The sequence below is a fragment of the Zonotrichia albicollis genome, chromosome 4, assembly GCF_047830755.1.
Source record: "Zonotrichia albicollis isolate bZonAlb1 chromosome 4, bZonAlb1.hap1, whole genome shotgun sequence".
Taxonomy (NCBI): Eukaryota; Metazoa; Chordata; class Aves; order Passeriformes; family Passerellidae; genus Zonotrichia; species Zonotrichia albicollis.
Genome location: NC_133822.1, coordinates 68,565,086 through 68,581,762, shown reverse-complemented (window position 1 = coordinate 68,581,762; position 16,677 = coordinate 68,565,086). Strand labels below are relative to the sequence as shown.

General features: G+C 43.0%; 1 protein-coding gene across 2 annotated transcripts in view; it reads left to right on the top strand.

The window, feature by feature from the left end:
- The window catches only part of GRAMD4 (GRAM domain containing 4), a 75,535-nt gene that overhangs the window by 822 nt on the left and 58,036 nt on the right, over positions 1-16,677 (top strand). The window contains exon 1 of one of the 2 annotated variants that reach the window (XM_014275965.3): positions 220-518. The exons of the other annotated variant lie outside the window; for it this stretch is intronic. Coding sequence (XP_014131440.3) covers positions 367-518 — 152 coding nt within the window. The 5' untranslated portion in view covers positions 220-366. Of the gene's footprint in view, positions 1-219; positions 519-16,677 lie in introns of those variants that run through there. 2 annotated transcript variants of the gene reach the window in all.

Here is a 16,677-nt window from a genome sequence, read left to right as displayed (position 1 = left end):
TGTGCACACGCAGCCCGAGCTCCCCGGGCTCCCCAGCTGCTGTCCCGGGGCCGTGTGGCGGCTGCCGGCGGTGGTGGCTGGCAGAGCCGCTCCCGGCCCTTGGCTGGGCTTGCGGTGTTCCCCGGCTGCGTGCAGGGATCTCCCTTGGCGAGGAGCAGCAGCGGGAGCTGCGTCACACCCTGCTTTGCCTCCTCCCGCCCCCGGCCGGGGTGGCAGCTGGGTGGCATCCGATTTAGCAATGAGAGCTGGGAATGCAGGTTCTGCTGTGAGCTTTGATTCCTGAGCGGTGGCTGTGCCTAGCCGAGTTCAGGGCTGGGCACACGTTCGTGTTAAATAGCAGCCAGCAATGTGCTGATTGCTCAGAGCATGCAGTGTCTGGATGCTTCTTGGTGTGGAGCAGTAGAAGCAGAGGAATGCTGCTGGAGAGCTTACTCGGGAGGAGACAGAGAGGATGGCATGGTAAATGGCTGTTTTGCAATTCAGGATGTCAGCCTGGACTCCTGCAGACAGGTCAATAGGTATGCCTAGATTTTGTGATCTTCTGTGTGCTCCTGTGGTCATCGTGTGCACAAATGGGGCAAATGGAAATGACGGCTTTTTGTCATGTTTTTGTGTCTTGCCTTGTTGCTGCAGCTCAGGAATTTTAGATTAGTAGATGTGGTACTGTTAAGCTTGTGTGATTATGGAATGAATGATGGACAAGTTTTCGGTATCGTGTTTCCAGTGGTGGTTGAGATGTGAGTTGGGAGAGGAAATATTTAATAAAGTAGGGCTCTCAGGTCCCTGTGCTTTGCATTATCTGGCAGTATTCTGCCTTTACTTTTAACATGTGATAGATAATTTCATTCCACAGAATTAGAAGTGTGAGCTTAACTACTTTTTTTAATGCCATGTTTAGTTATCAAATACCACATCTAGTTGTTCAGAAAGGGAAGGCTTTTTTTAGTCCTGGTCTGTGTTCTTCAGAAGCTGACGTTAAGCTGCTAGCTCTGAAACTGATAAAATACAAAAACGATGTTGTTATGGCACTGAATTTTGCAAAATTCCATGAAAGCCTGAGTTATGGTTCACTATTTTTCATATGGTTGCCACAAGAATGTTTGGCTCATCCCGCTGCCCTAATAAAGGTGGTTTTGGGCTGAGATGCCAGAGTGAACTGAAATGAGCCATGCCGTGCATCCTGCTCTGCAGGTAAGCTCTAGGAGCTGGTTTCGGATGGTGGTAGGTGGGACTAACCTGAGTTCAAGTATCAGACAGATAGGTTTGGTTTTGGTTTTTTTTTCTCATGATTGAGGTGTGATGTGCTCAGCATGTCCTTGGCCAGGGGGTGGCTCTCAAGCAGCCTGGGGTTGGCTGCTGCTGTTTGGATGTGTGTGTGCCACTCCTTGGCATGGTACAGCTTCAGCTCTGGGTGGAGGCATCACCCAGGCTTTCACCTCCTGCTGATGCCTTGCCAGCATCGCTGTGTCCTGGTGACCTGACATCAGTACCTGGGCGGGTGGTGAGGAATTAAGGCAGCAGCTGGGAAAAGCCTGTCCTGGCTCTGCTCTTTCATGGGACCCGGTTTCAAAGAGACTGGTAGAGGGAGATCCCAAATGAGGAGGCAAAATCAGGGGGCTGACCGCAGCCCTGCTGTCTTTCCAGCTTGAATCTAGTTCCCAGTGATTTACAGCAGAAACTTTTCCCTGCCTCTACCCCTTCTCTTTCTGTGAGTGATACTGAAAGGTTATAGGAATAGAAGTTCATTATACAAATGAATGGCTGGAGCAGTGTTATGTGCCAGAGAGATTCAGTGTTGTTTGAGACCTGGGGGGGAAAAACCCCAGCTGGAAGACTTTGTTTTGGCAAGGGAACCCTTTCAGTGTCTGAGAAGTGATTAGTGCTGCTGTTAAAGGTCAGGTATAGGTACTGGGTATGAAACATTGTCTGTGGATACAAATGAAGTACATACATGTAGTACTACATATATGTGGTATGTCTTCAGCATCATTTTGGTGCTTGAGTATTCAATCCTTAATACAGATACTTCTGAACTAGAAAGAGGCATTGGCTGTTTAACCCCCAAAGTGATGACAGATCTGTTGGAAGAATAACAAAGATCCCATTTCTCCTTATTTTGTCTGCTGAAAATTCACATTTTATTTTTTGACTGTATCACCACCAAATGTATAGGGACTCTTGAACACCAGTCTGTGTTTTGTATAACATATAGTCCCATTAACAATTTTATAGTGAATAATTTTTTATTTAAGGAGTAATAGATCACATTTCCTGATGTTTTCTTTTTTATAGGTCTGGGTAATAAATGCTGTTCAGGAAGGCTTGAGTCAAGGGCAACATATACCTCATTGATTTTTTGGGGTTAAAGTTATGTAGATATTCAATGGTTTGTCGTGGTCTCTTCCTCCCTCTCTTACCCCCAGTATTTATCAGGCTTAGCAGTGATGCTCTCTAACTTCAAAGTCTTGAAAGCCCTGGCTGTAACTAAAATACCCCAGTATTATGTTCAGAAAATTCTGTCATCTTGAATTGGAGGCTCTCTTGTCCAAACCTGTGTCAGGCCCAAATAAAGTACACAATTTCCTCGCATTATCCTGTAACTCTGGTTCTATTTCTTTCCTACACAGAGTTTTGCAGCTAAAGAATATCTGCATGGCAACCTCCATGCTAGGAGGAGAGATCGCTTTCTCTAATGTGTTATTTTTATGACACACAGTTTGATCAGAGGGAAAGCTTTCGACAGTAGGTGCTTAATCAGGGATTTTCAAAACCCTAGATTTCCTCTCTGCCCACTGCCCTTAACCTGGCAGGTTAATCCATGTAATAATCTGTGCACAGAAATACAGACAACAAATACAGTGCTTCAGTTGTAATGTTGGGTGCTTTGAGGTTTTTATCTGTTTTGGTCTTCGAAGTTACTGAGCATGCAAGTTTCCTCTTTGCACCTTGTGTTCGTTGCTGTTGCCATAGGACACACACTCCCAAACCAAAGAAATTACACCTTTTCCTAGAGGTCAGAATTTACTAAAAGAGTTAGAGTTTGGTTATGAACTCCCCTTAAAATTTAATGACTTAGTGCTGCTTTTTGCTATGACATAAGGAAAATGAAGTAAAGAGTCTTTGAAGCTACTTCAGACTTCATAAATATTAACAGGCTCTGCAGTCTTCAGAGAGAGTAGGTTCTGGGTGTTTTTCTTCACCTTAATAGTATGGTTTCATTTGCAAAGTAAATCTTGTCTTGACTAAACTGAAAGAGCAGTTATCAGATGCAAATCAGAAATGCTGTATTTGTGGGTGGGAGCACTCTTGCTGTGTTTTCCCTTCTTTCTTGAACACCCTATCCTTTCTCCTGGTGCATGCTCTGGAAGCAGAAAATTTAATTCCATGGCTTACAAGACCCAATTGTTAGAGGTGCTTAAATGATTGAAAGTGCAGATTTTTTGCTTCTGAGGATGACGGAAAGTAAAGATTCACAGTTCGCTTTGAAAAAATCCTTTCTATTTCATCCTGGGCCACTGTATATGTTTAATATTTGCCTGTGTTAATAAGGAAAAAACCCCACAGGAAGTGTTCTCTAAATGTGCCTTGAGAATACTCAAAATTGTCTCCAAGTTTAAAAACTAGTTTGCATTTTAATAAAAACTGAAATTCTGTTTGGTTGCAGCTTCCTATAAATGCCAGGTTAATGCAGAAAGCTTTCGTGGTGGTCCATAAAGAACACTTCACCTGTAGATACACTTTAGATGAAGTTTGATGTATTCTTTTTAAACTTACTGTAGGTATCTCATCAGTAATTGAAGAGAATTAGTCTTTTTGTTTTGCAGCATCATGGAATGACTGAGGTTAGAAGGGTCCTCTGGGGATGCCTGATCCAACCCTTGGCTCCAGCAGAGCCAGCTAAAGCAGGCTGCTCAGGGACAAGTCCAGATGGCTTTTGACTATCTCCAAGGATGGGGACTCCACAACCTTCCTGGGCAGCCTGTGCAAATTCTCAGCCACTCCCACAGTAAAAAAAGTGTTCCCTGATGTGCAGAGAGAACTTTGTTTCAGTTTGTGCCCCTTAGATGTGCTTCTGTCACGGCACACTGAGCAGGGCCCAGCGCTGTCACCTCTACACCCTCCCTTCAGCTTTTGATCTACATTTGTAAAATCCTCCCCATGAGCCTTTTCTTCTTCAAGCTGAACAGTCCCAGCCTCTCCTCGCAGGAGAGATGCTCCAGTCCCTTTGATGGACTGTCTCTAGTATGGTCATGTATCTCTTGTGCTGGGGCCCTCAGAACTGGGCACAGTGCTACAGTTGTAGCCTCATGTTTCCTAGTGTGCTTTAAAAATAAGAAACTTTTAAAGTAAATTGTGCATTTTGTTTTTTTTGGATGCAGATCCAAGAGGTCACTTGGTGCTGTAAATCACTGATGATTTGCACTCTGGGTACACTCTGAGTACTTCTGCCTTCCATGGGAGCTAATGTTCCTTGTTTAAAACACTTCAGCATTTTGCTGATCCCATCAGTGCAGGCTTTGACAACTCTTTTGACCTGTGATTAAGGGATTTATGACTGGGTTTGCTGGCTGCACATGCCTAATAAGCGTAACCATTGGATGCTGAGTCACATGGGGACATGTGTTTTTGGGGTGTGTTGATGCAGACTCCTGTCTGAAACAGAGCTCATTGCAGCTTATAATGAACGTGTGCTTGCATTAGTGAGGGCACATTCCTGCTGTGGGCTGGTTTGGCTCTCCAGCAGCCGCCCTTGTGCTCTGCTGGGGCTGCCCTGCCCAGCCCTGGGCACTTGTGCATAGCTGCATCTCCTGGAGATGGGCCTGGAGGGGAGCAGCTGTCTGTACACAAACCCAGGCGAGTTTGGATGCTGTGTGCGTATGTGGGTGATTCTGTAGTTGGTGTTAAGTACAGAATTTGTAAACAGGGGCTTTATTTTTAGGTCAACAGGGCTTCTATTTTTAGGTGAACACTTCCAGGTGGAGAATAAAGATGTTGGTGTAATGCTGCTAGTGCTGGTCATGGACAGGAGGGAGAGAGAAGAACAAGAAAAAGGCAAAAAGCACAAAATATCACTTTATCTGTGGGTTTTGCATCAAACTCCTTGAGAGGGGATGCTAATTTCTTTACCATTAAGTAAATGTGATGGTTTACATTACATTTACATCCTGTTAATGTTAATATGTGTGGTTGGTTAAGATAGGATCTTTTGAAGGTTTTTTAAGAATATAGCAAAATCATGTGGAAAAAGCAGTTGGAAGTCGCTTGCCTTCTCTGTGTCCAAATACAACGATTAATAGGCACCTTTCAGATTTTCGTAGTATACCCCCAAAAGTAACTTCACAACATTAGAAGTCTGTACTTACCTTAATTGGAAAGAACAAAACCATACCCTTCAGACTGGCCTGATGCATGCAGTTAATGACTGAGTGCAGTTAGTTTCCAGCTGCTAAAACTGTCTTACCAGATCTCTTGACAGGACTATCAGCAGTTTGTATTGGTGTCTAGCATTACTAATGCTTGGCATTTTACCATGTTGTAAAAGCCACTTGTTCCTTCAATATTCATGTCAGGTATCAGGGTTACTGACATAGAGAACGGATCAAATTCACTGTTTTGGAAACTGACCAATATTCAGAGATCAAAAATTAGTACCAGGTTTTTCAGTGAAGGATACACAAGCATCTTTAGATGCTCTCAAGGCAGGGTTTAATTCATAAACTAAAATTTATAATTCACTTAAATTTTGGAAACTAACTCTTCTTAAGTTAGAAATGTGTATGAAAAAGCCGACTCCTTAAGAGAATTTTAGCTTTAGAGGTACCTTCAGAAAAAAGTCCTCCAGCCTCTCACTATGTATTTTACTACCTGAGGCTCCACATTCCTTCTGCATTCGGAAAATGGTTTGCATGTTTTTCTTTCTTTCTCTCTGGATCTCTTCTCTGCATTCCCAGGTGTGCACAGTAACTGCTTTAAAATACCTTGCTGCCCTTCTCAAGGTCAGAAGTGTGTTGTAATTCCTGGGGAAGTGTCACAGAGGTGTGCAGGTTTCCAACTGTCAGCAGTTTTCCAGGAGTGTCACAGCCATAGGGGTGGGGAGACATGAGGTGTTTGGAGAAGGATCTCTTAAAATGTAGGCATTTTTTGGGCTTCACCTCGAGTAGTCCCTGCTGCTGTGTAAGAAGCCTGATGAGGATATCCTTTTTTTTTTCCATGTTGTTTTTTAGAGCCAGGTGATGTCTGTAGCTGTACAGCTTCAGGGACCCACCTTACATTAGGACTGACGAAGGTGTCTAAACCCTGTAATTTACTGTAATTTGCTCCAGATCAGAATCCAGGGAACTGGATGACTGTGTGCTTTGGGTAAAGCTGCTTCCCATGACACTTCTCTAGTAGTGGGACCACTACCAGTGTCAGGGATAACCCAGAAAATGGGTGAGTTTATGCATTCTGCGTTGTCTGGAGAGAATGGGATGTCCAATATGAGCCTTAGAGATCTTAGCAGTAGAGCCCAGTCTGAAAATACCTGTAACCCCATTCTGGGAGTGCAGGGAGCAATAGCCTGGGCTCTTGAGTGTTTTGTGAAATGCACAAGTATTGCAACTAGATACCAGGTTGGAACAGGAAAAAACAAGGGCATTTTAGGCACCCAAAGATGAAATGCTGTGTACCTTCAATGTGATATTCTTGTAGTTACATGGCCTCTGATGAGCACGACCTTTACCTGATTGAAAACAAGTGCAAGATGATCTGTAATCCACAATCCTATCTCTGAACTCATTTTTGTGTTAGGGGCTGTCTTCATCTTCTCTCTTGCTCACCTTTTCCCTTGTGAGACAGGGAGTGGTGCCAAAGGAGTTGCCTTCGTGCACCTTGCTGTCTTTAGCTGAGATGTTTGATTCCCAGCAGCTGCCATCCTGTTTGTGTGGAGCAAAGATAGCTGTCAAGTGTGGAACGTGGGGGCAGCAAAACATCCAGAGCATCCTCATGGGATCCTCATGGGTGTCTTTTACTGATGGAATCATCAGATAATAGTAAAAAACATCTCTGAAGACTTCTAAGTCTTGCAATGCTCTGCAAGGGTTATGTTCTTGGAAGGAGTAGGAAAAATGACAATCAGTCTGAATTTATTCTTTGTGTAGTCTGACTTTTCAAAGCATTAAACCACCTGCAGGTGTTATTACAATTAGATTAAGTTCATAATTCTTTGCACTTCTGCAGTGCTTTTATCCAATATCTCACACTCGTTTAAAAGCTAATCTACAAAGTAACCCAGAGGACACCTCAAAGTGTACCAAAATGTGGTGTGACTTGGTGTTGTATAAGAGCCTGCATGGTCCCAGGAGCTCTGTGGGATCCCAGTGGGTGTGCAGTGGGAATGCCCTTCCCAACAAGCCTTGAACAGTGGGGCTGAGCTCGGTGATCCTTTCAGAGAGCTGACAGCTGCTACCAGGTGCTGGGCGTGCGAGATTGTCCTCAGATGTAAGAGCTTCCTGGAAACTTGCAGTAAATAAAACTAATGTCAAGAGTTTTCAAAACACTGCAGAAATGAGAACTCTGTTCTCTTCCAGATTATCTGGAATAATAAGCAAGCCCTTTTCTATTTGGAAGAAATGTTCTGAAAACAAAAGCTTTTTGATACTTAAGAAAGGTCTCGGCCATTTTGAGAAACTTTGTCTTCCCTCCCTGGCAGGGTTGCTTATGTGACTGATGATTGTACATACATTCAACAGCTCTTTTTACTTGCAGTCATGGCAATAACCAGCCAAGGTAGAATAGTTGTGACTTCCCCAGAAAACTATATTAGGCAATATTTTTACAGCAAATACACATTTTGTAAAGCTACTTCTACTGCTTTCCTGTTTCTTCCAGTCGCAGTACTTCCCCAGTTTGAGTGTTCTGCCAACAAAGATTCTCTCTAATGCTGGATCACTTATCCCTCTTGAAAATAAATGAAGCACAAATACCATTTATTGGAATATTTTACAGGAGGAATGTGGAGCTGACTTTGTTAGCAGTTTGAATTTGCTTGGCGAAGCTCTCTGGCCCTTGCAGTCCTCTGTTAAAGGAGAGCAGGGACAGTATATGCTTTTTGAGTAGGAAACAATGGCTGACATTTTCTGTCTGGTTTTCCTGGTGCAGTGCAAGCCTGGCTGTGTCCAGTGTCCACTCTGAGTTTCACTTGGGTGGTTACAGCTAACCTGAGACACTACAGCGATCTATTCAAAACTCATTTTGTGTTTTGTTGTTAATACTTTGAAATTGCATAAATACTTTTTTCTTTAGCAATAAGCTATTAAGCCGTTGTCTGTGACTCATTAGTCTGTTGTTGGTGACAGTTAAACCATGGAAAATCCTTCCATGCAGTTTGTATTCCTTATTGTCTGAAGCAAACTACAGCTGTTTGTTTTACCCTGAAGGAGGCTTTCTTCTCATCTGGCTAAAAGTTCATAATAACATCTGAGAGCTAATATGAAAGTACAACAGATCTCATTCATTGAACAAAATATTTCATGTGCACATTTAACTGCTGAACATTTGTTAGATGAGTTTTGAAAACACTACATAGGCTGCCACAAAAACCAGTGTCTGTTTCCTTGGTGTTTTTAACTACTACTTCTCATTTCAAAAGCTCCAGCAGAACTAGGTATTGGCAGTTACACAGACTGGTGTTTTCTAGAACTTTCTTAATCAAGCAGTAGTTTAGTTGCTGTGGGTTAATACTGCATTCTGGTAAAAGCCAGAAGAAAAGTCAGTTGGAGACCCATATACTTACTGGAAACACTGTGAGGAGGTTTGACCTTGAGGAACGACCACAGGTTGCTCATTGTGTGAAATGAGACATGGGAAACTGTGTTTAGGAAACAGATGCACTGCCGATGGTTCTGAACCACAGAGGAAGCACCAGACACGAGATCTTGAGGTAGATTAGCTACAAGCTTGCAGGTTTTCTTTCATATGAGTTGATAATCGGAATAGCTTATTTTTATTTTTAAATAAGAACTTACTAGTAGATTCAACTTTTACTTTAAAAGTTGTTTTGATAAGTGTAGTCATAACTGGCAGTGTGATTATAGTCCAGCGTCCACCCTTGCATAAGAATGCCAGTAGGAAGTGGTCTGACCTATGTAGTTCGTTAACAATATAGCAAATCCAAAGACTTCCTTTTCTGTACAGATGTGAGCTCTTGAGCAAAGTTCTTAGTGCTGGTTCTATACAAATCAGACCCAGCTTTCTGATCCCAGTGCCAGTTGTGACTCCTGGGCACTCAGAAACCTTCACATTTACTAGGAAATAGTCTTATAATTTGGAAAAACTTGCTTTCATGTCCCTGGGTTGTGTGCCTCCCTCTTCTGAAGGAAGGGTTTCAGTAAGGGGAGGTTTTTATTTTGCTTGTTGCAATAGATCTTTTGAAAAGCCTGATGCCCCTGGTGTGCTGGGGCATCAAAGTTGAGGGCAGCAATTAAAAGCTAGAACAGTCCCTGATTAAAACTGCTGTTAAGTTTCTGAAGCTTTTGTACTATCCAACAAATAGAATGGTTTGGCAGAGGTATCCATAGGAGATGAACTATCCCTTCATTGTGTATTTACAGCTTTTCTTTTCACCCTAAAGACAGCCAGTCCCTGTTACTCATCAGCTCTTCTTCCAAGACTAAGGTGTTGTTTAGAGCAGATCCCATTTCCAGCCATCCAAGTCCCTGCTCAAGTTTAGTCTGTCTGCCCGGATCCTGCAGCTGGATAGAGGCTCCAGGTGTCTACAACAAAGAAATCCAAAGATATAATTTTCCTTTTACTTTCCTTTCACCAAATTTGATGTTTTGTAATTTGCATTTGAGCATATTTTGCTCTGGAGATCCCCAGTATATTCAAGAATAATATAGTGTAGCTTTTACTTTTTTTTTTAACTTTTATGCCAATCATGTAAGTAAGTCAGAGGCTAGTGGGAGTTCAGTACTAACTAGTGGTTCCATCACATTCTGCAGTCTTGAGTATACTTCTGACATTAATGCAAAAAGTCTCAGAATTCCAAGTTTCCATGACTTTGAGAGACTGTATCTGTTAAAACATTTGTGTAGTATAAACAAAAGGCTTGATATCCCTATGCAGGAATTTGAGCTTGACTTGTAATTCAGCTTTTGGGATCCTTCTTGAAAAGAGAAATCTATGGTTTAGGTTTTAAAATTCCAAGATTTACATATGGGATTATTATTTAAGAAATTGGGAATAAGTTAGAGCTGTAAGAAATCCCAGTTAAGAAATTGACAGAAGTTTCAGAAATGTTGCTCTCTGCCTTCATTTGTATCCATCCCCACATTCTTTAGAGAATTTAATGAGGTCTTTGGAGGTCTGTGGGTGGTCTCTGGCCTTCAGCTGGTGATGTGGCTTCTCAGTGTTAAAGTGAGGCACCGCTGGCTTCTCTCTGGCTTTGGCTTGGAAAAACACTGGATTTTGTAGGAGTGGTTGGATGGAGAAAGGTGGGATCTCCCCAGAAATCTCCTCTGTGGGCTGAGGCAGCTTTGAAACGGGCGCAGCTGGAGAGGCTTGATGGTGGCTGCAAGGGCTGTGGCTCCCGGCTCCAGACACGCTGCTCGGAAGGACACACATCCATGGTCTCTCCTCAGGGACTTTGACCTCTGCACCTTTATGGCTGCCAACTGGAGTGCCAGCGTGGCATAAATAAGTCAGCTCAAGGAGTGTAGTTCTGGCCCTTGTCCCAGCCTCAGAGGCAGACGTAAATGCCATCCTCTGGCTGCCTTTTGACTTGTTTGGGCTGATTGAAATGATGACTGATAGAATCTTATTTCATTTCCCTTGGTTTCTTCACTTTGTTACTAAACTCTCTCCCTCTATCTTTGTGTTAATTTAAATCTATTTTGAGTCTGAAGGCTCAACATGTGCCAGGTTGCTATTTGCTGTCATTGGCTTTGGATTATTTTAGCAGCCTGACAGGCTTTGCGTTGTAGCTGTGACATTTTGAGACAAGAAAGTACTGGGGATTTTTATAATAGAGATGCAAAAAGTATGGTAATTTAGAGTGCTTTTACAGGCTTGGTTAATAAATTAAAAAAGCTGATCCATGAAGTGCAGACACCTTTGGATTCATGTGTTACCCCATGTTTGGGATCAGATGGACCAATCTGGGAGAGATTTTATTTTCCTTTTCCATGTGTCCAGGGCATATCATGTTGAAACCTGGTGGAAACCAGCTAGTACTGCTGTTTCAAGAGAGGAGCTGGTTCTCTTGGGAGAAATGCCACTTAGCCCATGTGTACACTTTGGTGGTGATGCTGACAGCAGGCTCTCCCTTTGCAGAGAGGTGGAGCTGTTTTGTTGTCATGCCCTGCTTTATTTAAAGACTTGCTCTAAGATAATCTTGTTCCAGCTGTTTCAGGCAGCTTCAGAAAGTAGTTGTTAACTCCTGTGCATAACTTTTTGTCATCTGCAGTTATGAGACAGTAGAATATAAGAGACACCATTAAAATGTTAATTTTTTACAAATATGACCAAATTAGTATGAACTGGGCAAGCTTATGGTAATTACCTCAGCTGTGTGTTTTATTGTTAGGAAGAGGCTTTGTATCTTCCATACAGACTTATGTAAAGCATAATTTCTGTGTTTCCTTGATATTATGGAATTTTTTATTTAGTTTTTCTTGGGTCTGTTCTTGCTTTAAGGAGGCCTCAGATTTGCTCACAGAATGTGGCTGCACCATCTCCATGTTTTGTCCCTGTTCCTGTGGCAGCCTGTGTGTGCCAGGCTGCTGGAGGTGGGGAGCTGAGCTGCCCTGAGTGTGAAGATAAGTGTGTTATGATTGTTGGCTGGAGCTTGTTTCCAGCAGTGTTGAGTGTCTTGAGTGATGAGTTATTTTGGTTTTGTTTGCAAAATAAAATAGGTTTTGTCAACTAGTAGAATTTGTAAGAAAACACAAGAATGCATGGGAAACTTGGGTAATGTCGTCTTCTTTTTTTTTTTTTTTTCTTTCCCTCCCTGACTTCTCCATCATTCTTTCCAAGGAATTCTATTTCCTCATAGGCTATGGTCCCCATCTGTGACTGTTGGTGGGGTGAGGGGATGTACTTTGCTCAGCCTCACCTTCATACTTCTCCATGCATTGCCTGTTGAACTCTCACTGCTGCTAAGTGTGTATGGCAGCTTTTTCCTGGGCTGCACTGGTGTCCATCCTCAGTCCTCTTCTTAGAGCAGTTAGTGGTATCACCCAAATTGGCTTTTTGAACAGCATTGATATTATAGGCAGAGGTAGTTGGGAAAGAGTGTGGAGGAGATCCCAGACAACAGCTGCTTCTTGGAAGAATCAGATTTAATAGCAAAGATTTCTACTGAGTTTTGCTGTCCCAAGCATGTTAAAATCAAGATGTGAAATGAAAGATCTGCAGTTATGGCAGAAGACCTGAGCAGTTTACTGAACAAAGGAGTTAACTTGCAGGATTGTGGTTCTATTCCTTAGGGATCTTGTTTCTCACAGAACTGTACCCTCTGCTCCCTGGTATGGCTACACCAGCTGGGAATTTTGTTGCTTCAATATTTAGGATTTCTACTGTAAGCATGGGGACAAAGATCAGATGTTCTGGCTACTGTGGGAATGGTGCAGTTTGAAATGTGAGAGAACAGAGGTTTGCTCCTGTAAGGAAGATTACCTTGAGCAGCAGGGCTTTTCAATCTGGAGCCTGCCATTTCACTGGGTTAATTATTTAAACAAGTAATTGCAGTTCAGATATCAAACCCGTATTTCGGGTGCAGTGATTTCTTTCTTTTCCCAGCAAATGTAACAGCAGTGTAATAAAGGGTTGCAGTCAGAAGAAATGCAGGAGGGGTCTGTGATAACTGGAGACCAGATTCGGTGCTTTCCTGTGTCACACAACTTCCTCTGCTATTTCCTAACTCTTCTACGTGGAGTAAAATATCTCTCTCGTGCTTTGACAAGCTGTGTGGGTGGAATGAAGGAGGCTCTTTTCCAGAGTGCTGCTTTCCAGCAGAGCTGCTGTCAGTCTGGTGGGAACTTGACCTTGGCTTTTTTACTCTGTGGTAAGATTTCAAGGAATAGTTTACATGGCTTTTACAAGTGGCTGTGTAGTACAGACAGTGCCAGAAATTAAGCTGATGCCTGAAGCCAGACTTATTGTATAAAACTTGGTCTTTCTGTGTTACTTCTTCATTTAACTTACTCTGATAAACCCCATTTTTGTGTGTTGTGCCTGTCCTTTTACACATGATTTATGCAAGTTTTTAAACAATGTATTATGCCCCTTCATTTAGAAGTTGACATGATGAGTAATTATAATACTGCAAACTTGTGTAATCCATGGTGTATTTTAACTTTTTTCCCCTCTTCCCTCTCTTGTGTACTTGTAGCACCAACTTCAGAAGCATTTTCAGATATTTGTTGGGAGAAAGTGACAAGGAATAGAATGAGCGAGCAGCAGCTCTGCTGCTTGCATGGAAATGTCTGTGATTTGGAGATTATGCACATTCTTTGTAAGCTCAGGGCCAGTATATAGTAGGAAAGAAAATATGCTGAATTATAGTGGTGATTGTAATTGGCATGTGCTAGCTATGTCTTTATAGTTCTTCATGGAATTGCAATGTTGTATTTAACCACAAAGGGAGAAGTTAAAAATCTTTAATGCATTAACATTATTTTTATAACTGCATAGCAGTTGGAGAGCTACTGGTGTTTGGTAAAATGCTCAGTTCTTTTCCTCAGTTGTGTCTGTCTTTCGATTTTTGTAGTCAGCATAAAGTGAAATGCTTGACTTTTTTTTTTTTTGCAACATTCACATTTCAGAAGGTTAATGAAAGATCAGCATCTCAGATCAGCAGTAGGTTAGTTAAAACTTGGAGAAACTAAGTTACCAAGTGTTGTACACAAAACTATTGCATCTTGGGAATCTTTCACTGAAAACTTGCATCTGGATGCTTTCATGTTAACTGGATACTCAAAGTTCTAGTGTTGAATTCTACTGAATTGTCTTCCTAAATTGAGGAAAGACCCTCAGAATAGACCATTTTTCAGTACTCTGGCCCTTGTTCTCAGTGAGGTACCCTGATAGATAGGTAATTTGGGAAGTACTTGGGAACCTGTGGTTTCTTAGTGTCAGAAAAGTCAGGGAGTTCATTTTATCCCTGCCTGTGGGACACAGCAGTTGCAACCTGTGGTCTTTTGCCTCTTAGCTTGAGTAATTCCTTCTGTGTGGCCTGGCCGTGAGCGAAATGGCAGTGCACAGGAGGCTTGGCAGTGTGGCTCAGGGAAGTGTTTGTCACATGGCAGAGGAGCAGAGATGGTGAGGGCTGGGCAGGCTCCCCTTCAGCCCTGGGTTGTGCCCTTGGCTGTGCTCGTGGCTGTACGTGCACAGCAGAGATGGGTCAGGCTGTGCTCGTTAGCTGTGAGCTGTGTCTGCTTCACATCTTTGTGTTTACACACAACAAACAAAAAGGAATGCACAGACATTCTTCAAAACTAGACAACGCTGTGTACCTTTGCTCTGTTTCCATAGGCTGCTGAGTGAGCTGTGATCAGACACCCTGATTGCTTCTGAGAGTCCTCTCAAAGAAATACCTGCTAGCACCAAGCCAGTCTGTGTAGACCTTGGAAGGCTGTTCTCAAAGAATCTTTTTTTCAGCTTGGGTTGCAGCTCATTTCTACAGTGTCTTTTTTTTTTAGCAGTACCTTCATTCTCTGATTTATCTGTAGTTACCCTCTGAAGATGAACATGCAGTTGAGATGATGAAAAACTTGGCATCAAAGAGGTGTCAATAACTTGCTCTTTTTTACATTGAAGGAATGTAATCAAAATTCTTCAAGGCTGGCAGGGCTCACAGTTTTTATAAACAGTCAGTGATTACCTTCTTAATAAACTTATTAGTCTGCATAAGATGCTCTTGCCAGTATATGTACTTCCAACTTTAAATATTTATTTTAAAGTAGATTGCAAAAGACCAGCATTATTCTGAGTGTTGTGTCAAGTTAGACTTCTTAGAGTTTCCATTTGAACAGTGGAGGAAGAGATAAGTGCAGTGATGACTTAATCTTACCCTGTGTTAGTTGTGTCCTGTCCTTCTGCCCCATTTGTCACCCCATGTCTCTGTTTTTATAGGCAGAAGCTTTGCTTGCTGAGGGCAGCACTTGCTGTGTGCCCCAGCTTCTTACCTGTTGGAAGCCCATCCAGTTCTGAGCTGCCTGAGCCTTCTGTGCAGAGGCTCTTGCTAAGCTGGTGATGCTCATCTTCCTGTCTTCATCCTCAGCTCTGCCCTGACTAGGAGACAAAATTCAGAGCAAGGAAGCAGAAAAAAGCCCTTTATCAATGCCAAGCTGTGACAAACTCTTCCCTGTCCTTCAGAGTAGGGAATGAAGCTCTCGAGTCCAATTTCTGAAATGTGCCTTGTGGCAGCTTCATGAACACTGTCTTTAGGGTGAGGCTTTGCAGTTTAACCTCATGTAAGTGCAGGTGGCTCCTGTAAAAGGATGCTTTCTCCCTCTGCCCACCACCACTGCAAATGTTTTCTGTGTGGGAGCAGCAGAATCTCCAATAGTCTGGGCTTCCCTGAGTGAGACTGCATCCCTGTCTGCTCTGATTAAACTGACCTTGCCAGAAAACAAACACAAAAATTAGTTGCTCAGCAATGAGCTGATAAACTGCATGAGTGATCAAATGACATAAAGGCTGTGGCAGAAATTAATGTGGTTGCTCCCTTTGGTGTCAGCCTGTGATCTCGTGGGCTTCAGACTTGGCTGGGCTCTCTGGGATTGGGATGAGAGCACAGCAGGGGAGAAAGGAGGGCCCAGTGGGTGACCCGGAGGGGAGAAGTTCATGTCAGCAGCAGCCTTTATCACGACATGCTAACCCTTTCACAGGCTGTCTGCCTTGGCTTGAGCTGGTGGCTCCTCCAGTCCATGCATGCTGCTGGAGATCCTCTCTGCAGGCAAAGTCTTCATGCAGGGCTTTTTTGTGCAGCTCTTCTGGTGGCATAACCAGGGTCTCACTTTTATTGTCTCCCACACAGGCGTCCTGAGGAAGAATGAGTTTCATCTTCCTGTTCAGGAGTTAAAATTCTCAATTTACAGACAAATTAATTTAACAAAGCTTGTTAATTTTAGGTTTCACAAGGAGAGACAGGTTTCATGATGCCAGACAGAAGAAGTGTGTGTGGTGGCTTTCTGTTAGCAGAGGAAATGTTAGGGTAAATGGGGAGTTAAGGACAAAGTACAGCTCCCACAGATACTCAGTGGAAACAATTACTGCCTTTTGTTCCTTGACACAGTGGGGTTTGACCTGGATAGGTACAAGTGTGTGGTTTGGGATTTTTTTTTGTTTTTTTGGTGAACTGTCCACCCACAATTTTCCAGTGGTGGTCAAGTCAAGGGCCCCATTTTCAGCTGTCTGGGACACTGAGCAGCAGCTCACCCTTCTCGCCCTTCTGTGGAGGATCACTGGTGCTGCTGCCTGGCTGACTGAAGGGCTGGTCCCCAGGGGCTTGGGGGTGCTTGGGGGATCAAGGTCTGCAACTCTGCAGGAGCTGAGCAGCTCATTTTGGGAATGTCTGCCTTAACATTTTTGCCAGATAACGTGTGAATTACTGTCTGAGGAAGGTACAGAAGAGATCCCTACAGCCCCAAACCACCCTGTTCTGGGTCTCCTCTCTTCCCCCAGCCCTTTTGTTGG